Raw genomic sequence first — 23,636 nt, 5'->3', positions numbered from 1 at the left:
CCGGCCACCGGGCTAGCTTAGACCCAAAATAATCACACAGAAACTATATTATTTAAATTACTGCTTGGCCTATTAGGTCTAGCTTCTTATTGGCTAACTCTTACATATTAATTTAACCCATTTCTATTAATATGTGTATGATCATGAGGCTGTGGCTTACCGGTTAAAGTTCTGGTGTCTGTCTCCAGTGGGGCTACAAGGTGGCATCTGACGCTGCCTCCTTTCTCCCCACATTCAGTTTTGTCTTCCCCACCTACCTAAGTTCTGCCCTGCTATAGGTCCAAAGCAGTTTTTTTTATTCATTAACCAATAAAAGCAACACATAGACAGAAGGACCTCCCACACCATATCTTTATACAATAACATAGTAGATGATTAAAGATTGTTATTAGCATCCATTACCACTTATATATTTAGTCTATCAAGACCTTCTCACAATCAATTTCTAAGTAAACCCATGCTTCAGATGTGGGATGTCTTGTTAAACTTAACTCCCATTCTTCTCTTTCTTCAGTGGGCTCTTTCCTCTAATGTGGGTACGCTCTGTAATCTCTAAGACATCCTTGTCTCTTCTAGTTACAGCTTCCCTCTTGCCTTGACTCTTGCCTCCAGGGGATACCATTGGTGAACAAATGGATCTGCTAGGGTCATCAGTCTGGCACGCAATTCCACACATCCTTCTTTCCTAAGGGAAAAAACACTCCTGATGTTTTCCTCTCTCAGGTAGTGGTAACTTATTGGAAGGACACGAACTGTGTGTGTGTGGCTGTTTCAGAGATCTGTGTTTCATGTAATGTTTAGCATTTTAAACTCAAATTAACTACTTAATAAAAATTGAGAGAAGCATAAAAACAAGAACGATAATGGTCTTGGTTGGACCACATACACCCTCTACTTACCCCCACACATCTATCAGTGGCTCCCAAATAGCTCCCTATGGAGAACTATCAACTAGAGGAGTCCTTTTCCTTTAGGTGCTAACCTGCAGATCACTCCTCTGGAAGACTTCCCCTGGCTTCTCCTCTACATTGTCAGATGGAGACATGCCATGATGAGTTCCCATCTCATACTATTACAGCCATCATTGTACTTTATTATCAACATGTTTCATCAGCTGCTTCCCCACTGGACTAGACGGTCTTTGAGGACCAGCACCACATTAGTTTTGCTCATCACTGTATTCTCAGAAGTCTGGAAAATACTACAAATGGCACAAATAGTTGATAAATGAATGGAGAAGGATAGAAAGGAAGAAGGAAGAAATTAAGTTTTCAAATATTGAGGAAGCTCACTGTAGTTTATTTGATAATCAAACTACAGTCAGATGGACAGTACTGGTGGAAATACTTTCCTCCTGACTGGGATTTCACCAACTCCTTCCTGTGCTTATTGAATTGCTGAAAATAATATAAAAGTGCTATTTCCTCCTCTGATTCCTCCAGGAGATGAAGATACAAATCACAGAGTCCAAATGAGTTAAGCCAAAGTGGTTCTTCTTGGTTCTTATGTCATTGTTTTGGAGCTAGCCCAGTTTTCCACACTATACCATCTGCATTGTGTCCTAAAAGTCTCTCACTTTTCCCATTTGACCTGTCTCTGCATTGTGAGTCTCGATCTTTCCTTTGACTCACCTCCCAATACAGATGATTATTCTTGTTTTAATGGAAAGGAATATGTGCTTATCCAAAGGTGTGGGTTGTTCAGACATTTCACTGGTTTCCAAACGTATCATATAGATTTTCTTCTAACCTGATAATTCACTAAGTGCTGAGAAAACAGAATTCTTGTCTAAATGGCAGTCCAAATTTGGAAACCACAGCTGCTTTTAGCAATTGAGTCATTGCCTTTCAGGTGCCAAAAATATCACCTATTAAATTCTCCAGGGTTCAAAGACAGAGGAAATAGAAAAAAGGCAAAGAACAAATGGAGAACAAAGAGTGTATGGAGTATTTCTAGTCACAAAAATTATTAAAATAAATGCAATAATTAACAAAATAACAGCAATAGCAACTAGTGTTCAATATGAATTAACAGACCAGCTGTGTGTGACCTTCCTAACTTCCTTAAAAAAGGAAAGAATGTAAATTCTTAGCATCTTCACTTTATAGGTAAAGAAATAAAGCCAAGATATTCTAGCTTTCACTCCCAACTAAGGTGACAGCTGCCACCAGCTGAGTAAAAACGATTTCTGATTAATATTATGCGACAATCTTTTTGCACCTCATCCATCAAATCTTCCAGCTAAAAGTTTCAGCTACCATGGGGCAGAGAATCATTGCTATGCTCTGTGCAAATCCCAGCTTCTCTGTTCCATCACATAATAATGCTGTTCTTGCCATTGCTTTGAAGTGATTGCTTATACAGCCATAGAACACCAGAATAGGGGCTATGATTTGAACGGATCTCTCTGTTCTGGGTATGTTATGTTCCTAATGGCCAAAAGGTGATGCCTGATCCTGCTGGTAAGCCTAGCCCTTACTTCCAGGAGTCTTCTACTTATAGGTCCTTTCTCCTAAGGGGATCCACTATTCTTTCCTGAAGTAGGTCACTTCAAGGGCATCAGGCACATTTTTAAAATGTTTGAATCTCAATTTTCCATAGGGTTTTTGTTCTTTAGCTAAAATTCGTGGGGCCCTATATGCACCAGGAAGTAAACTTTGCTCTTTTGCTCTTTTGCTCCTTTAGTTCTGTGATGGTTAAGGGCTATGGAGTGGTAAAGCGCAAAGTGGAGATAGAATTCCTTCATCTCTGACTTAACTTACACTCACCTGCTACCCTTAAAATCATGAATACAGTTAGAACCGTCTCTCTTGGCACAATATTATTACTAACAACAATCTTTTAATTAGGTTCAAAGCTAGAAGAATCCAAAATAAAGAGACTTGACTATCTTGCACATTGTTGTAATACAAACACTTAGAAGGCTGTCTGAAGCATATTGCAGGAGAATTAACTTACAAGTAAAGGAATAAAAGAAAATTCCTTCCAGAGAGCAACACTTAAATTAGCACAGTGTGTCTAAAAAATTGTAACATTCTGTAGGTTAATTTTTGTTTGCTTTTGAGGCTGGGTCTCATTAGCCAAGGCTGGTTTCCAACTCATGGTCCTCTTGCCTCAGCCTCCCAGGGCCTCGGTTATAGGCATGCATCACCATGATCAATAATAGGTTGATATTCTGTTGCACCAGGCAACATGTTTCAACGTAGCCAAATATTAAAACTTAAAACTGAATTCCTTGAGGCCACATCTTATTCTATTTTGTATCTCTAGTATCTGGCACTTTGCCTGGTGCTAGCAATACTTTCCACTAACTGTTGTCAAACAGACTGGCAGAAATATTTCAGATCATTTAGTTCTTCTTGCCTAATAGAAGACAGTTATAGAAAAAGGTTCTGGCCAATGTCCCTGGTCCCATGGTGATTACATTGGGATACAGAAACTTAGAAGTCTTGAGAGTTCTCAGGTTCTAACACTCCCCAAGAACAAGTGAAAATGGAGGTTGTATGTTATTTGAGTATGACAGTAGTATGAGAATATAAAAAAGGTTCAGATTTCCACTTTAGTTCTCAATGGTGCTTTTCTGTGACGGCTTCAAATAGAACTTTCCTTCAGAGATAGTTTTAAATATGGACCATTCATTTGTCTACTTATTCATTCACCCAGCATTTACAGAGGGACTACTTGTTGAGAAGTGTTTTATCTGTTCAAAAGAATAGCTGAGTGCAAATTTCTGGAAAAGAACCTTACTGGACGACAGAAGACACTGTATTTTGATGAGGTCCAGTGGAAACTGTAGACATCAGATCCTCATTATTTAGAATGAATGAATCTAGTTATATCTCAAAATGTGACCCTATGACATGTAATACAGAAAAGCAGTAGACAGATGCCTATTCAAGGTAAAGCTCTCAGATCTACTTTGGCTACACTAAACCAGAGTTTCAGGAACAAGACTCGACACATTATTATGAGCAGCATTAGTTATCTTGATTAGCTCACTAACTAAAGGGGTCTGGCTGGAAAGGCCTACATGCAATTGCTTAATATGATTTAGTTTCCTCTTCCTTTTTACAAAAGTCAACTCCTACAAAGCTGATTCTAGGATACTAAGAATGATGTAAATATGGATCAGAATCGTTAGCTCTCAAAACCAAGACTTCAATGAGCATGAGCAACGATTATCTCCTTAAACTAGCCCCAAGTGAATCCCCGGGAAAAGAAACAAGCAAGCTTGCCATTGAAGAAGCCCTTTAAATAAAAATAAAAAGTTCCATTTAATTGTAAATGTATGACAAAGTTGGATGGATGAAGAAAATGTCTATATTTTTGTTGTTTGTTTTAACGAACCTTTAATATGATTCCCATGTGGCATTTTTATTCTTTGAATTTTACTTTTTGTTTTAATTAATTTATAACAACTGCACATATTCATAGGATACTGTGCACTATTTCAGTTTTTATAATGAGGATCTTCACCTCTTCATTATTTCTTTACATTCAGAGCTTCTGAGCTTCCTTCCAGGCATTGATAAGCTATGTCACCGTGACTAGTACCTTGCTATGCTGGAGATATTGTAACATGATCGGGGCCTGCTTGTTGGGGTTTTCTGTCCCGCCCGGTACCCCACAGCTGGCAAACCCCAAAGAAAGAAATCACACAGAGATCTCTATAAGTTATAAAGCTGATTGGCCCATTAGGTCAAGCTACTTATTAGCTCTTGTAGCTTATATTAACCCATTATTCTGATCTATATTAGCCATGTGGCTCAGTACCAGTTTTAGTGAGGCAGATCATATCCTGCTGCTTCGGTGATCTGGGCAGGAGTGGGAGGAATCAACTTTCTCCTTCCCAGAATTCTCCTGTTTTCATTGTATTATTTTTACTTTCTGTCTGGTTTTTCTGCCTATACTTCCTGCCTGGTCAATCAGCGATTATTTAAAACATGACTGACAGATTACAGACAATTTTCCCACATGCAAGATATGAATGCATTTCCCATCACTCACTGTGCTATGATTTTTATCCCACTTCTCTATTCGCTCCCCTCTCTTCTCTTCTAGCTTCTGCCATTTTCTAGTTTGAGTGAATTGTTTTCCCTTTCCACAGGGAAGGGAACATGCAGTATTTGTCTTTCTCCAGTTCCATCTACTTTGCTGGAACTGACAGAATTTCATTCTTCATTGCATAAGAAACCTTACACTATTTCTTTATCCATTTGTCCACTGATAGATACCTTGGTTGATTCTCTATCTCAGTTATTTTCAACAGTGCTGCAGGAAGTTTGGGAGTGCAAGTAGCTCTTTGATAAGATGGCATGTTTTGGTTGTGTAGTTCTTTGCCTGGTTTTTGAGACATTTCTGTACTATTCTCTATGTGTGTGTACCAATTCCTTACCCATGAAATCATTCGTTAGGACAGCTCTAGATCTTGGTGTGACAAATATAAACTCTTCTAACTGAGGAAAACAATAATGACCCACAAGCATCACTGAAAAAAGGGGACGTGGCCACATCCATCTGGAATCTTTTCCTACCCTGGTTCCCACAGCACTAAATTCCAGCTGAAACCCTATGACCTTTTCCTTGTCATTCTTCCAAATACATCAGCCCACAGATAATTTTACTCACTTTCTGAATTTTCCTAATCTGGTCAGAGAGTGTGTCTAAGAGACGAGTTTTCAGGAAGTCCATCACCTTGACCACCCGGCCATCAATGTAGCAACTGGAATAAAAATAAAATAAGAGTCAGATAAAATCCTGACGTGGGGACTAGAAATAAACTTCCCTTCGCAGAAGTCTCTGACTCCTGAGGACACAGCCTAGGATTGTACCTGAGCTTTCATATCCAGATAGGTTTTGATTTGGTACTTTTCAAGCAAATAATATACTTTTAATTTTTTCTGTTTCCAATCCCATTTGGTAGTTACCATGACTTTTTTCAGCCTTGCTCAGGTAAGCATCCATTTCTTGCTCTCTGGGAATGGACAGATATTTCATAATCCAAATTGGGTAATTGGGGAAAAGTTACTTTTTCTCTTGGGAAAGGGACTTATCCTTCAATCTCATGGCTGTCTCTATCTTTACCTTAAAGCAATAAAGGCATGGGAGAGTTTCAAAGGAACACCCAAACATTTGCTAGGTTTCTACTTTTAAATAAGAAAATAAACAACAGAGCAAAATTCTGATGCAGTGCAGTAAGTCTCAATGACCTTATATGAATGAGTGAGAAAATGGACAAACAAATGCTAAGAAATCCACACATTAGCCCCAAAGCTCTCCCCTGAAATAACAGGGCTGCTGCTCATTTGTTTTACTTTCAGTCTGGTTTTCATTAGGAGTTTAAGGGAATCATCACGCTGCATTGACACTGTTGTGAACATTTGACCAAACAGGCCCATCCCACATTATGTGGGCCTCTTTTCTGAACCACTTATTCTGAAAACTATGCAGACAGGAGATCTGGGTTAGGTGACCTTCATTACCTAGAACTCTGTCTTACTACTATCTTGGTAAAACTTGGACTAAATGAAAATTTAAGCACTTATGATTTCCATTTGCCTAGCCTAATCCACTAAAGTCTCATTGGTTGATAACTAAATACGATAGATTTTCTTTCATTTGAAATAAAATATCTACCCACCAGTGCACACAGACCTCCATGAAAGCCCTTCTTAATGTGAATCCCCATTACAGCACATGATACATGGGATGGGCAGGCTTAAAAACCTGATATTGTAAACAGGAGCTCTGGCTGAGGGAAGGGAAGGAGACAGGTCTTACTCAGTCTCCTGTTGACCCCTCTCACCACCGTAAGATATTCCAAAGAACCCAATGTTTAAATGACTGACATGTTAAAAACAAACAAACAAACCAAAACCCCAGAGACATTTGAGTTCAGATCCCTGATTCCTACAGATCTCAGTTTTAGCATAAAACTAAAATTTTTATCTATCTATCTATCTATCTATCTATCTATCTATCTATCTTCCTACCTGTCTGCCTATTTATTATCTATCTATCTATCTATCTATCTATCTATCTATCTATCTATCTTCCTACCTGTCTGCCTATTATCTATCTATCTATCTATCTATCTATCTATCTATCTATCTATCTTCCTACCTGTCTGCCTATTATCTATCTATCTATCTATCTATCTATCTATCTATCTATCTATCTTCCTACCTGTCTTCATTCATCTACCTACCTACCTACCTACCTACCTACCTACCTACCTACCTACTTACCCACCCACCCACTTGCCTATCTACCTACTTATCTATTATCTATCTAGTTTTTGTTTGCATGTTTGTTTTTGAGATAAGGGCTCATTTTATGGTTTAGGCTGGCCTAGAACCGACTACACAGCTCAGGCTAGCCTTGAACTATGACATTCCTCTTGTTTTAGCCTACTAATTTCCAGAATTTCAGATGTGTGTCTCCATGTTTGGTAGTTTTCTTGTTAATTAAAGAGGGGTGGCATATTTGCTCCTTGGTGTTAATTTCAAATCAAGGAGATTATGAACCTAAGATGCCTGTCACACAGAAGGCATACAACAGGCACATAGTAGGCACTCAAAGCTTTTCTTGTTTTCTAACCTTTCCAAGTTCAGACATAGGAGACTGGTTGGTAAAATTATGTATGAACACAGAATCTAAAAAGTAGAAATTCTGTCAGAGGATATGTACTTATATTTTGTGTGTGGTTTCTTACATAATGGAATAAAACAATAATATGACATTTTACATCCTCTCTCGTTCAAACTCAAATTCAACAAACATTTGTTATGTATAACACAGTTTCAGTTCTGGCCACTGCCTTAACATTTCATAACCTTTTCTCTCTAGTATTCCATTATTACCATCTTTATTTTTTTAAACAAGTTGAGCTTGATCATGCATTACATGAAAAATGGGCACACAGGAATGGGATCGTTAAAATTAAAGCCAAGCAAGCTGTGCACTGCTGTTCTAATACACAGCGGAAGAAATGACCACTTCCATGCTGACAAGTCCTATGACAAACAGAATGCTCTAATTGTTCTCATCATAGTCAAGCAAGCATATTGTAGTTTCTCCTTTTCTCTACATTTACTCCCCAGTAACTATGAGAACAATTGGTGTTTATAATTTGCGGACAACACATATAGTTTAATAGTTATTGAGATAAAGATGCCAGACGTCATTTTTCAGTTCTCCACAAATATTTAGACTAACCCATCTGATCTATGGTCTCTTCATTATTTTCCTCTTTTCTTTTATTCCTTTGTACAAGTTACGTAGAACTTAGAGTTAAAAACCCTGGCTCAATATGCCTCGCCACTTACTACCCACATGATATTTCATCCTGCCACATTTTTCCAAGTTGGCATAAAAAGTGATGGATTTATTTCTAGCATTTTCATACACATGTATCTGGGTTTCTCTTTTTATAAGATGAGTTTAAAAAATTAAAGCCTGGAGCTGGCAAGATGGCTCAGTGGGAAAAGAAGCTTGCCACAGAAGCCTGATGATCTCAGTTTGCTTCGTGAGGCCTACCTCTAACTTCCACATGTATGAGCTCTCCCTCTCATTACCCTACTCCCCACCCCCACGTATGTGTGTCTCTCTCTCACACGCTCACATGAAATAAATAAAAATGTAACAAAAATTAAAAACTTACGCCTCTATTATTTTTACAGGGTTGCTATGGTGAACAAATAAGGAAAAATACTTGACCCAGAGCCTAGCATATCGAAGGTATCCAATAGCCAAATAGACTCTGTCAGGTTACCTCATGGTTCAAGGTAGTAGAGATTTGACTGGAAGGCTGTGGGCTGAGGTTAAGGGAAGCCTCTTTTGAGAGACGAACACACTTGTCCACTACTAGGTTTGAAGGAGGAAAATAAGTATCAGTAAAGGCAAACTCTGGACTCTTTGCAGGTGGGAGAGGGAGACACATGCTCCATATTACTGTTTGCTCAGTGACCGATATTCTTTGTGCCTGGACCAGAAACAGCACTTTTCCTCCTTCATTTGGCATAGGAGTAGAAACTTTAACCTAAGCCTTTTTGAGCCCATTATTGACCTCATTTTTAACCTAAGAAGCTGGATCCAATTATTCTCAGTTGTTCCATGGCTACTCCTGAAAATTGAATTTGAACTGGTGTGAGAAGAGCTACGGGCAGAGAAACTAGTGGACAAAGTTACCTTGACAGTGTGGGCAAGAGGCGATGTGGCTCCAAACAGGGAGGACACAGAAGGAATGCAAGTGACGGGCTGCGATGAAAGCACACATAGTACTTCCTTATGGGGTGACAAACCAAGGCATGGAGTGAACAATGACCATGAGCTAAAGAGACAGAGGATGCCTTGGAGAACATTATGCTGAGGATATCTGGGTATTAGAGTTGGCCCACAGCTTGTCAAGAGAGATGAAAGATGCAGTTTGAGATATTAAACACACAGAGAATGTTAAGGAGGATATGTGGAGCAGTTAGAGATAGCAGAAAATTGAGATGGGCAATGTTGACCTGGTTTCTTCTTCAGCTTAAAAGTCATGAGTAAAACTATGGCGATAGATGAGGTTGCTAAACAAATAAGGGAAGGTCATAGAGATGTCAAAGACCCTTTAAAGTACTTCTCAAATATGGCCCTGGGCATTGCCTGTACCTTTGACCCAAGGAAGGAACCAAACCCTTTTACTACTCTAAGCAAAACAGTACCTTTCTAACAATCTCAGTCTGAGTCTAATTTATATTTGGATGTCAAAGGACTCCTCATATTAGACTGAGAATTTCAGCAATTTTTATTTGCAACTTAAATTCACTTTTGTCTTAAGCTATTGAAACAGGAACTTTGGTCACTAAAATTTGGGACCAAGAGAGGGAACGGAAATCAATAACAGAGCATGAACTGAATAACCCTGAAGCCTCTTTTATTATACTTTATTCTAATTTTAGACAGGATCTCGTTTTAATCAAGTCTAGTCTAGAATAATTCACTGTGTATCATAAATTGGCCTCAACTCAACAAAGAGCCAATTGAAGGCACTTGGTTACCAGCAACATCTCTCCATAGCATCATAGTTACAGACAATATATACAGATGTGGGTATGAAGGAAGCAAAGCAGTCATGCTCACCAATAGGTTACCGAATCATGATGATGAGGGTCATTTATTTATTACTCACTAAGCTACAGCCCCAGATCCAAAGATATTAATTTCTAAGAAAGACTGGGTAAAAGGAAACCAGTCTAGATTGTGATAATTTTTCAGTGATTTGGAGGCAACTCTCTTCCTTTCTGTCTTTTGCCCTCAGAAGATCATGATGATTCTTAGCTACCCATCAGTCTCCACAGAGTTACTGAATTTAGCGATGGCAGCAGAGGATTCTGAAGACAGATATGTCAAGAAGAGAGCGACTGGTGGTGGGAGAGCAAAGAAACTCTTCAATTAGCGAAACTCCAGAAACTTCTGTATAAATCCCAGCAGGGCGATTTTAGAATCCCCTACAGTAACGCTTTTATAAACCCCAAATTCTCTAAGGTCACACAAAGAAATTAGTCACTCAATTGATGGGTGCAGCCAGGAAGACTGTGCTGAAATAACCTTTTCATAACTATTGCAACAGTTGAAACATTGAGGCACGAACATAATAGTTTGTCTTGCTGGATGGCAGCTCTTGTCATTCTTGTCTCTAGACTAGCAGGTCACACCAATCATGGCAAGAATGGCTGTATATTCAAAGTAAATGGATCCTCTTATGAATTGATTCACTAATTTTCTATTTAAATAAAAGCTAAGATTTTACTTACTATATATCTTTATATATATCTTTAAAAGCATTGTCTTTTTATTTATAAGAGAAATAAATGCAAATTAAAAAACAAGCACACTCAAAATAGAAGTATAAAATGAGGAGTCACTTAAGAGACCAACACTATGAACCATTGTTCACATTTTGATAAATATTCTCCCAGAGTTTCTCATGGTTAGTGCACATGAAATTTCCTATAATGTACCTAGTAAAATCTATTCTAGATTCTATTGAACTAGCATATCAATTTAAACTTGCCCTATCTAAGACATTCAAGTCATCTCACAGAGATATTGTTCAAAACATCCTGCTTTGGTTTTCCCTCTAGCCTGACCATGCATGGAGAGATACCCTGCCATCCAGCTGCAGCTCCAGTGTCTGTATGCCTATCTCTTTCCCCATCCTCAAGATTCAGTTTTAGGGCTGTGCTACAATTAGCCACTTATGCCTATTAGCTTCTTAAAACGTTTAATGAAGAGAGTTTGTTGGCTCCAGGGGCAGCTGGTTTTGTTTACCTGTCCCTTTACTTTAAGAGGAAAAACCTTTGCCCCTTATTATCTGACCCCTTCTTTTATTTCACGTAATTGCATTAGGGCTGACTTCCCAATGCTCAGGAATTTCCGGACTTTTTTTTTTTTTTTTTCTGCCTGCTGCTTTCAAGGAGGAGGGATAGTCTACTCAGATTTTTAACACCCAGCCTGCTGAATGGGCAGTTAATTCCATAAAACTGGACCCTTTCCCTCCACATGGGGAGAAGCTTTAAAAAAAATCATTAGAACAACCCTGCTGACCTGTGAAATCTAGTTTGACCCCTGGAAGCCAAACAGTGGGGAAGGCTGATTGGAGACCCTTTAGAGCTGTGTAAGTGTGCTTGCCCCTCCTCCCCAGGGCCTCACTCTGGGCTCCTGCAGAGGCACCCTTTGCATTTGCCATAGGGTTTGATTTTGAGGCAGCATCATGCCTTATCTTCTTTGCAGTGTGTCAAACTTCCTATCTTGTGTCTAAAATTACTTAGGGCAGGAAAGCGTGAAAGAAGAGAATACTGCTACAAAGAAAGACTCTAGGCAATAGAATGCTTTTTGAGCTTTCTTAAACTTGTTTGAATAATTCTATGCATAAATTATTCAACAGAGTAAAATATTACAGTTAAGGGATTTAAGTTTGTACTATGAAGAGAAAAGAAAGCAAATTAGTATTTGCTTTATTTGCACAAGTCTAGGATAATGGACATCCCACTAGCATACAATAAACACTCATAAGTATACTCAACAAAATAATGAGTGACTGCATGATTCAATCCACCGTGAGCCAAAGACATAGATCCGAGGGTGAAGGGTCTCAGGGCTAAGCACCCCATTCCTAATCTGTCCCTCTCAGTTAACTCCTTGCAGATTCTGGATCCTGAGCTGAAAGTGTAGTGGAGAGACACTGTGTCTTGGCAGGGGCTCAAACAGCTGGACCTTGATCCCAGCGGTGCTGGGGAGAGTATGCAGGAAGCTGGAAAAGGAACGGGTGGGAAAGTCCTACATAGTCTAGCTAGGGGACTGGGCTCTGAAGAGCCGGCTCCAGGGATTTGCAGTTATAGCAGGCAATGGTACTGAGCTTGAGGGCAGGAAGGCATCCAGGTGTTTTATGTCTGAAAACTGATTGTGGGGTCATCCTTGCAATGAGATCAAATGTGCAAAATATAAAATTAGGCTCAAAAGTAAATATTTATATAGAATGACAAAATAAATGACGACAAGCCCCCAGAAACTTGAAGATCTATTTTCTTTCTGTCTCTCTTCTTTCCCGTTTCCTCATTTCCTCTAGTTCCCATTCTTCTGCTCTTTAGGCAATTTACTAAAAATGTATACACAGAAAAACTTCTTGATAGCACCCTTTAGAAAAGCCTAGCAATGCTCAATAACTCGTACAAATCAAGGAAACCAATTCTAGAAAAGGCTAGTAGTTAGAATCAGTAACTTACTGGTAAACCTAACAGTGGGGTATCAGTAGGAGGAATAGCAGAATCTAAGATGCCAGAACATACCATCGATATGCAGTATTTTTTAAAAGGTCTCTTTATTTTTGAGAATTTCATATATGTATGCAATGAAATATGATCACTACCATGTGTTGGCCCCTGCATGCTGCTATACCAACCTACCTACCCAGGTTTGCTCACTGGCAAAATAGTGGCATAGCTGTTATGGGTGTAATAACTGATGTCTGGCTGGAGGTGACAGCATCTACCATGGAAACTTAGATACTAGAATATGGATAGAATTTTCATGTTCATGTATTGGAATAATTAATATTTTGAAAAATATAACAACAGAACTAATACAATCCCCATTAAAATTCCAATGGCATTCTTCACACTGAAAAAAATTAAAAAAATCATATAGAAATCCACAATATCTTAAAAAGGTAAAGTAATTCCAAGCAAAAGTAATAATGCTAGATATCAGAGTTATCCGACCTCAAATTATACTATAGATCCACAGTGACAGAGCACATGGAACTGGTGCAAAAACAGACATGAAAACCAATGAATTAGCAGACAGAGGACCCAGAAGTAAACTTATATAGCTGTAGACATCTAAATTTTGACAAAGTTGCGAAAACATACATTAGAGAAAAGACGGCCTCCTCAACAAATAGTGTTGGGGAAACTAGAGATTCACTTGCTGAAGAATAAGATTAAAAACCTATCTCTAACTCTGGGGAAAAATCAACTTAAAATGGATCAAGAACTTTAGTATATAAGGTGTTGAAATAGCTAGAAAAGCATAAAGAAAATATTTTAAGATGTAGGCAGATACAAGAACTTTCAGGAAAGGAAGCAACTCTAAGAACCAACTAGTCAGATTACATAAAAGTAAAAAGATTCTTCATAACAGAGGAAATAATCACCAGTGTGAAGGGGCAGCCTATAGGATGGGAGAAAGCTTTCCTTGCTGTTCCTCAAAATGGTTTAATGGTTGAATGCAAAGAACTATGTGAGGCTGAGATAGGAACAACTGGTAAAGCAGCTGCCACACAAGCCTGTGAGGGCCTGCTTTTGGGTCCTGAGCACCCACGACAAAACTGGGTGTGGTGGTGTATGCCTGTGGAGGCAGGAACAAGATCTCTGAAGTGTGCTGCCAACTAGTCTTGTAATCTGGGGAGCTCCAGGATCAGGGAGAAATCTTGTCTCAAAAGATAAGAGAGCAATAGAGGGGAATACTGCAGCAATTTCTGGCTCCACACATTTGCACACAACACACACACACACACAAGAAATAAACAGTAACTACAAAAATGAAATACTATCTTTCCCCTGAAAAACCCCTTCCAATCAATAAATGGACTGATGAACACTGTGGCAGGTCTTGAATCAAGAAACACAAAAGACAAATACATTTTAAAAAGTGTTTAATATCTTCCTAGCCAATAATAAATGCCAATTAAAACTATTTTGATAATCTATCTTATCCAATAGGAATGGCTAACATCAAGAAGACAAAGGACAAAAAGTGCTAGGGAGGATGTAGAGAAAGAAGAATCCTTATTTGTTGCTTAGACATGTAACTGGTTGCAGTCATCATTGAAATCATTTCTGAGATTCTTCCAAAAATTAATATTAGAGAAAACACACGACCCAGTTTTACTACTCCTAGGTATATAGTGGAAACACCCTAAGTCTTGTTATACTCATGCTTATTACTGCACTATTTATAACAGCCAAGAAATAGAGTCAGACTGGATGAATGGATCAAGAAAATGTGGTATATAGCACAGTAGAACTTTACTGAGTTATAAAGAAAAATGAAATCATGATATTTACCAGTAAGCAAAATAAAACAGACACATAGAGACAGATACTGCATGCTTTTCCTCTTACAGGATTCCTAGATTTTAATTTGTATGTATGTATTGTGCTTGTGTGTGTGTGTGTGTGTGAGTGTGTGTGTAAGTGTGTAAATATCATGTAAGTAGAGAGACAACTGTTGTAATAGGAGCGGCGGTGCTCCCAGCACCTCGACCACCTGCTAGCTCATGCCCGAAATAACAACACACAAACTGTATTCATTTAAACACCGCTTGGCCCGGCTAGTTCCAGCTTCTTATTGGCTAGCTCTTACATATTGTTCTAACCCATTTCTAATAATGTGTGTAAGCACCCCAAGGTGCGCTTACCGGGAAGATTCTAACCTATGTCCATCTTGGGTCAGAGCTTCATCGCGTGTGCCTCAGAGAGCAGAGCTATCGGGAGAGCGGAGCATGGCTTCTCTGCTCCAGAGAGCAGAGCTGTCGGGTCTCCGGGAGCAGAGCAGAGTCTGACCTCACTTCCTCTTCTGCCCAGCATCCTATTCTGTTTACTCCTCCCACCAATGTTCTAACCTATCAGGGCCAGCCAATCAGTTTCTTTATTGCTCAATGACCTTCCTCCATCAGACAACCATGAAAAGAGAAAAAGGAGATCTTGCTAGAGGGGAGGGAAAGTGGAATACAAGTGATCTGAAAGTTGGGACTCAGGACAGAAAGGAACCAATAGAAAGGCATTCAGACAGAATGCCAGAGAGAGATTTGGAGCCAACAGGAACCAAGCATTATGAAAATGCCAAAATGAAATGAATTACATTGCATGCCAACTTAAAAATTAAAACATAACATTAAATAAAAACCAAAGTTAAATGAAAATGAAAATTACATATATGTAAGATCTCCATATTCATGTAGTTTTATATAAATTAAAGCTACGTGATTTGTATAACTTTTCAAACATGCAAGCAATACTATATATGGTTTAGAGATTCACATGTACATAGTAAAAACATTAAATGTGTGCTAGAAGCATGCAATCTGTCTGAGATTATTCAGTTATATGTCTGGGAAAACAGTGAAGCCAATCAGGGAAACAAGTGCACTTCTCTTTTATATTTAAATGATTTGTTTCACATAAAATAACATAAGCAAAACAAAAATAAAACTGATGCTTATAAACCATAAATGGTGGATAATAAGAACTAATATCTAATTCTGTTTCCTTTTTTTTATTAAGGTTACTATAACAGGAAATCTTATTTTCCTTTGTCCTCAGAGTGAACAATGATTCCTCTCTGAGAAAATGTACATACAATAACTTTTAAAAAATAAAGAAAATAAGGAGAAATATCCTGGCTAACACAACCAGAAATCATTCAAGAACACAAGCCCGCGGACAAAGGTGGAGAAGTGGGTGCACAGCAGGTTGCAGCATTCTCTTTTCTGGGAGACTACATGGGACAAAACTTGCCTGAGTTTATGAGGCTACAAGCGGGAAAATCAGTCTTCATTCATTTAAAATACGGCTGTATCACGACGGAAACTAAACTGCATTACCTGCTATGGATTTCTTCTCAGTTCCCAGGGCAAGTCGTGTGTAACTGTCTGAATGAAGACAGACCATGCTCTGGTGAGGCAACCAAACTGCATTTCAGTGGGCAGGAAAATAGTCATGGCTTGTGAGTAAGGGGGTTGATCCTGGAGGGGTTCTTGGCAGTTTTTTTCACTGTAAATTTATTCTCTAAGTTTAATGACAGTATTAAAGCTTTATAAAGTATATAAAGGTACTAAGGTGATGCCTGAGTTTCTTTTTCTAGTTGTGGTATTTCTACCTTAGAACCAGAAGGGACTATATGACTTCAACGGTCTTCTCATCCATAGGTATGCAGAGCCTGAGATAAAATTGTTGGTTTGTTTTAAAAGTCATCACTAAGCTTTCTTCCAATCCTTCTGGAAAAAAAGAACCAAGTTCTACCTCTAAATCTAGCCCACTACCACTAAAGAGCAGATGTTGTTGGGTACCACAGTCTCTCCTGGTCACAGGAGTGCCGCTGGCAAAGGGAGCCCATTGAAACAGAGGTAATGGTTGGCAATGGATGTGTCTCAGCACTTCAGCTTCCTCATGAGGAGCCTGTGTACTATGGATGAGGTTCCAGCCTGATGATTTTGGCACTTTGTGCTTATAATGAATGATAATGTAACCAAAAACCCCAAGACAGCACTACTATAGGGTTGTGACATCAGACACTTGAAATAATTTTCACAAGCAAACACCCTATCTTCTGTCCATACAGAACCTTGATAAGCACCTTTTTGTTTGTGGTTTCACTGATTCTTAGAACCTTCCCTAATGAAGATCTGTTCTTCAGATCTCTTCCAGAGAAGAAGCAGAAATGCAAGCTAAGAGTAAGAAGGACTGGCACTAGAGTCTGAATCTCATTTCAAGACCTTTACCTTGAATGTAAAATGATTAACATTCCTTGGTCCCTCCTCCCATAGACACAGCTTTTCTGCCTGATTTGTGAGTCTGTCTGGCACAGAACACTATGTACCAGAACAAGCATCAACAGCATAAGATGAAATATAGCTGAAGCAGTGAAGGCAATGGCAATGATTCTATCCTCCAAAGGAAGCAAGAAGGAAGGGTGTTATGGCAGCATGAAGAAACCTGGACTAAAGAAGTCTCCAAGGGTTTTGGTCTAGAAGAGAAAAGCACAGTTCAGTGATTTCCAAATCTGCATTTTATCAGAATTGCCTAGGACTACTTTGAGTTTATTTAGTTTTAGTTTGCAAATAGCTAATAGATTCACATTGCTCAGAAATCAAAAGGAAAAAAAAAGAGTCTATGGTGAGAAGTTTCCCTCTATCTCATGTCTTTGTGACCTCATTTCCCCCTTTCTTGCTTTAATTAGTCCTAAATCTGCCTAGGGAGATCACACAGCCTGAAAGATGAATCTTGAAAGATGAAAAAAAAATAAGAAAATCTTGCTGGGATTAAAAAAGACTATGATACAACAACTGGAGATCTGAGATAAAGTTATTTAACATTTGAGAAGGAAGTGAGACAATATAAATTACCAAAGATAAACAATCACAAGATAGTGTGAAGGCTATACACTCCAAGAACAATGAAATGTGTCTGAGCATACTGGAAACAAGCCTGACTAGGCCTCTAGATTTACCAGAATTCCTTTAGTTCTCCTATTCTCCCATTCGATCATTATAGTGATCTACTATGTACCAAGTACTTAAGGTACTGGGAACTCAAGCATTGATTAGGAGAATTTCTTTGTTCCTGTAAAGCTACAGAAACAAAGTTCTGGAAAGATTGAAAATAGTAAGTTGTTTCACATTGGGATAAATACAATGCAAAAAAATATAAAGGAGGACAAAGGCATTACATTGGGGCCAGGCGTATGGCTCAGTTAGTAAAGAGCTTACCCTGCAGAAATGAAGACCTGAATTTGATTCTCCAAACCCACATAAAAATGCCAGGAGTGGTGTTCAAGTTTGTGATCACTAGGGCAGTGGAAACAGCATGGGACCTGGGGGCTTCTGGCCAGTCCATCTAGCCTAACTGTGTGCTCCAGGCCAATGAAGAATTTATTCTCAAAGGAGGTAGAGGGTGTATGTAAGAAAGACACCCAAAGGGAGGAAAGTTTTTGGCAAAGGGAAAAGTACACTCAAGGATTTAGGGGTGGCAATAATGGAAGGTTTCTAGGAACAGGAAGAAGGTGGAAGCAGAGCTGGGTAAGTGTGGGAGAGGGCAGCAGAGGAGCTCAGACAATCAGTTAGTGTGGGGCTCCTTTGGCCATTTTAAGGGCATTAGTTTAGCTTAATTTTTAATTGGATTAAAGGAGAGTGAATGACTTTGAGGAAGTAATAACAAGATCATCCTAGGTGATCACTGAAGGGGAAGCAATGGACCAGGTAGCAACTGATTGCTTTAGATAGATGAGGAAATAAAATTATTTGAATTTTGATTGTTGTGCTAGAAATTGTTCAAAGTGTTTGTAATCTGAACCTTTTTTAAAGATACAATTGGCAAGATATGATGGTATCTTACACAATTTGAAAATAAGTGAAACTATAATTAATGAAATACAAAGCATGACTAAAAACACAAACAGCAAGAACCAAAAAAACTGACTGCAGTCAACACATACCTTCAATAATAACTTTAAATATTAACAAAACAACAACAATAGCAACAAAAGCTACATGAATGAATTAAGAAACAAAAACTATCTTTGTGCTATTTATTAGAAACCTATCTTATCTTTAAAGATAGGCACCACCTTTACAGAAAGATGGAAAAAATATTCCAAACAATTTAGATTAGGAAACAAGTAGGCATTGCAATCCTAAAATCATCAAAATGGTCTTCAAACTAAAACAAATCATAAGAGATAAAAAAGAGTATGTTGTTCTAATCAAGGAAGCAAGTAATCAATAAATTTTTACAATACTAACCATATGTGCATCAAAATCTGGCAACTCAATGACATAAAAGCATATTAATGGAATTAAAGACATAGACTATCACAAACCCTATAATAGTAAGTGAATTCAACGCCCTACTTTCTTCAATAGATAGGTAATCTAGGCAAAAGATAGGCAGAAGTCTCAATATTGTATGATAACTTACATCAAATGCACCTAACAGACATTTACCAAACACAAAAGAATACAAATATTCATTATGCTCAGAAGCACATGGAAATTTTTCTAAAACAAACCTAATGCTGGACACAAAACCAAACTTAATAAATACATAAAATCAAAATAATTTCTTGTATCATATCTGACCATTACGCAATAAAACAAAATATACAGCAAAAAACATTCTAGCATGTATATAAACTTACGGGAATAAACAGCTCAACTAATGAATGATGAGTCAAAGAAGAAATAAAAAAAGAAACCAAAATCCTAACATAACAAAACTCCTGGGACAAATTAAAAGCAGTTCTATAAGATAAATTTATAGGTCTAAGTACTTACATTTAAAAAACCAGAAAGAGCATAAATAAATGACTTAATGATGCAACTCAAAAATCTGGAAAAACAAGAACCAAAATCAAACCCAGTAGATCAAAGATATAATAAAAATCAAAGCAGAAATTAATAAAATAGAAACAAAGAAAACAATAACAAGAAAACAATAATAAGAAGAATGGCTTTTTCCGACAGCTAACATTAAATTAAACGGAGAAAATCTCAAAGCCATCCCACTAAAATCAGGAACATGACAAGGTTGTCCACTCTCTCCATACCTCTTCAATATAGTGCTTGAAGTTCTAGCAATAGCAATAAGACAACATAAGGGGATCAAGGGGATTCGTATTGGAAAGGAAGAAGTTAAGCTTTCGTTATTTGCAGATGATATGATAGTATACATAAGCGACCATAAAAGGACACTGTCGCTAAGACAGAAAGGCAACCCACTGACTGGGAGAAAATCTTCACCAACCCCGCAACTGACAAAGGTCTGATCTCCAAAATATATGAAGAACTCAAGAAACTAGACTGTAAAAGGCTAATCAACCCAATTATAAAATGGGGCACTGAGCTGAACAGAGAATTCTCAACAGAACAAGTTCAAATGGTCAAAAGACACTTAAGGTCATGCTCAACTTCCTTAGCCATCAGGGAAATGCAAATCAAGACAACTTTAAGATACCATCTTACACCTGTCAGAATTGCAAAAATAAAAAACACCAATGATAGCCTTTGCTGGAGAGGTTGTGGAGAAAGGGGTACACTCATCCATTGCTGGTGGGAATGCAAACTTGTGCAACCACTTTGGAAAGCAGTGCGGCGGTTTCTCAGGAAATTCGGGATCAACCTACCCCTGACCACTCTTGGGAATATACCCAAGAGGGGCCTTATCATACAACAAAAGTATATGCTCTACTATGTTCATAGCAGCATTGTTTGTAATAGCCAGAACCTGGAAACCACCTAGATGCCCTTCAATGGAAGAATGGATGAAGAAAGTATGGAATATATACATATTAGAGTACTACTCAGCAGTAAAAAACAAGGACTTCTTGAATTTTGCATAGAAATGGATGGAAATAGAAAACTATCCTGAGTGAGGTAAGCCAGACCCCAAAAGAGGAACATGGGATGTACTCACTCATATTTGGTTTCTAGCCCTAAACAAAGGACATTGAGCCTATAATTAGTGATCCTAGAGAAGCTAAATAAGGAGAACCCAAAGAAAAACATATAGGCATCCTCCCGAATATTAACCTTCATCAGGCGATGAAAGGAGACAGAGACAGACACCCACATTGGAGCACCAGACAGAAATCTCAAGGTCCAAATCAGGAGCAGAAGGAGAGAGAGCACGAGCATGGAACTCAGGACCGCGAGGGGTGCACCCACACACTGAGACAATGGGGATGTTCTATCGGGGACTCACCAAGGCCAGCTGGCCTGGGTCTGAAAAAGCCTAGGATAAAACTGGACTCGCTGAACATAGCGGATAATGAGGACTACTGAGAACTCAAGAACAATGGCAATGGGGTTTTGATCCTACTGCACGTACTGGCTCTGTGGGAGCCTAGGCAGTTTGGATGCTCACCTTACTAGACCTGGATGGAGGTGGGTGGTCCTTGGACTTCCCACAGGGCAGGGAACCCTGATTGCTCTTTGGGCTAACGAGGGAGGGGGACTTGATTGGCGGACGGGGAGGGAAATGGGAGGCGGTGGTGGGGAAGAGACAGAAATCTTTAATAAATAAATAAACGGGAAAAAAAAGAATGGCTTTTTGCCATTTTGTCTTTCTGGATGTCCTACTGTTCTGCCCCCCCCCTTTTTTTTCTTAGCTTGCTGCTTCTACTTAGCATACTGGCTTTTTTTTTTTTTTAAGCCACCACCAGCTTCCAAATCATGACACAGATATTTAGTATTAGCTATAAATGGTCGGATTTATCTTCCATTTATTTCTTGCTAGCTCTTGTGACTTAAATTAACCTGTTTCTTCTTCTACATTTTGCCTCAGGGCTTTTTGCCATTTTGTCTTTCTGGATGTCCTACTGTTCTGTTTTTTGTGTCTGGCTGGCTGGGAGACTACCTGGCTTCTGGTCCTCTCTTTCTCCCTCATTCTCTTCTCTCTTTCGTCTCCTCTTTCTCTCTCTGCCTACCACCCTGCCTATCTCTCTTCTGCCTAGCTATTGGCTGTTTGAGTTTTTATTAGACCAATCAGGTGCCTTAGGCAGGTAAAGTGAAGCAACAGCATATCATTACATAGTTAAACAAATACAGGACAAATGTAATACTTGCTAACATCAGATAAGCCTTGCACTTTCCCGTGACACAGAGACTGGTCAACAAATGATATAGCTAGCTCTCCCAGGACTTGACCATTATCTCAATTTTCTCAGGTTCCCTAAAGATGCCAGTCATCCACAGACAACAGGAAGCAGTTTAGAGAATACAATACCCACATTCCCAAGAGGTGGGATGGGTGTTTTTTGGTTGTTTGGTCGGTTATGAATGTTTGTCATAGTCTAGAGGGTAATATGGGTATATAAGTTCAAAAGACAACTATTAATCTCAAATATTTTACTCTGGTATGGATTTTATATACTGATACAAATTTAAGGTTATTTTTATCATAGCATACTGTATATATGTCTCTATTCTTGTTTAAGGGATTTTTGTATATTGATACAAAATTAAGGTTATTTTTGTTAAAACATACTGTATATCTTTCTACTCTTGTTTAAAGCATTGTATCTATGCAGTTCATTTAAGATTGTAAGGTAATGTTCTTGTCCTTGGCAGTTATTATTATAAACAATTTAGGATAATTAAAACACACAGGTTAGTAGTTAACTATAACAATCAAACATGTAGTTATGTTAGGTAAGTTTTCAATATATCATACAGAGATATATTGTAGTAGATGTTTTCAAACACTTCAAAGACCTACAGAACATGAAATTTAAAATACTTTATTATCATAGGGTATTTCATTGACAATGAGACTCATTTGCTCATGGCAACACCAATTTATTTCAAAAAGGATGATAGGCATTGAGGAACATTAAGAATGGAGTTTGCTTTCAATATGGCAAAGGTAGGCATTTGGGTAAGAAACTGTCCTTGCCTTGACTGCTGATAGTGTAACATTCAAACTGGACAAGCAGGACACAAAGGAAAGTCACTGCTAAACTTTGCCAAAAGAAGGTATGCAGTCCTTCAAAATTCCTGCTTCACAGAAGAATATGCTACATATTCTAGGCCAGTAGACTGAAGAAGGATGCTCCAATGTTGCAGAGGAACATTGTGACTGATCAGGCAGCCAAATTCTATAGTTTTGGAAATTGCTTGCTCTTCATTTTCTGTTTACTCAGGTAATATTATATCCTTTTGGGGTCTTTGATAGTTTAAAGATTAGATAGTTATAGTTACAGTTTTCTTTAGTTATAATAAAAAAGTACAGAGCTTTGTACTTATCAAGATAGAGTGATTTCTCCAAATTTGCCATTGAAAATGCAATTCTTACCTGATAACTGTTCTTATTGTATATAGTTTTGCTATGTTAAAGTTAAAAGCCTTTCTTTTTTATTTAAACTAAAGGGGGGAAACTTGTGGAATATTTGTTTAGCTAGGCAAAGATGTGTTACATTTCCTTATGCTGCATTTGCTTTACTATGCAAAAATGTGTTTGTGTTAATTAAATAAAATTAATGTGTGCTCAGAGAGATGGGGTTAGCAACTAGTTGACAGAAAGTAGCAGGGAGGAGCATAGTGTCAGATTTTTAGTTGGGGAGGTGTAGAAAAAGAGTGACTTCTGGGATGCCAGCTAAAAGAGAAGGACAGTTGCTACTCTAGCTCTCTGAGCTTGCCAGGTGTTCACCCTAGCCTTTGAATCTCAAGTTTTATTAGAACGATGGGAACTTAGTTAAAGCCGCCTTTAGTGGCAGCAACAGAAACATTTTCTACCATCTTAGTAGCTGGGCTGCCAGGTGTTTAAAGTGCAATCACTGGGAGAACGTTAAGACAACAACTCGAAGAGCTGGTTCCTGGA

At 38.4% G+C, this 23,636-nt stretch overlaps 1 protein-coding gene across 3 annotated transcripts in view; it reads right to left on the bottom strand.

Moving 5' to 3' along the window:
- Nucleotides 1-23,636, bottom strand: part of Hpse2 (heparanase 2 (inactive)) — a 566,360-nt gene that overhangs the window by 145,925 nt on the left and 396,799 nt on the right. For all 3 annotated transcript variants that reach the window (XM_050149558.1, XM_050149567.1, XM_050149573.1), the window contains one exon: nucleotides 5,629-5,722. In XM_050149558.1, coding sequence (XP_050005515.1) covers nucleotides 5,629-5,722 — 94 coding nt within the window. The remainder of the gene's footprint in view (nucleotides 1-5,628; nucleotides 5,723-23,636) is intronic.

The sequence above is a fragment of the Alexandromys fortis genome, unplaced genomic scaffold (assembly GCF_014885135.2).
Source record: "Alexandromys fortis isolate MF-2015 unplaced genomic scaffold, M_Fortis_MF-2015_v1.1 scaffold_16, whole genome shotgun sequence".
NCBI classification, from domain to species: domain Eukaryota; kingdom Metazoa; phylum Chordata; class Mammalia; order Rodentia; family Cricetidae; genus Alexandromys; species Alexandromys fortis.
The sequence above is the reverse complement of the archived record's forward strand: the minus strand, read 5'-3'. Positions and strand labels throughout refer to the sequence as shown.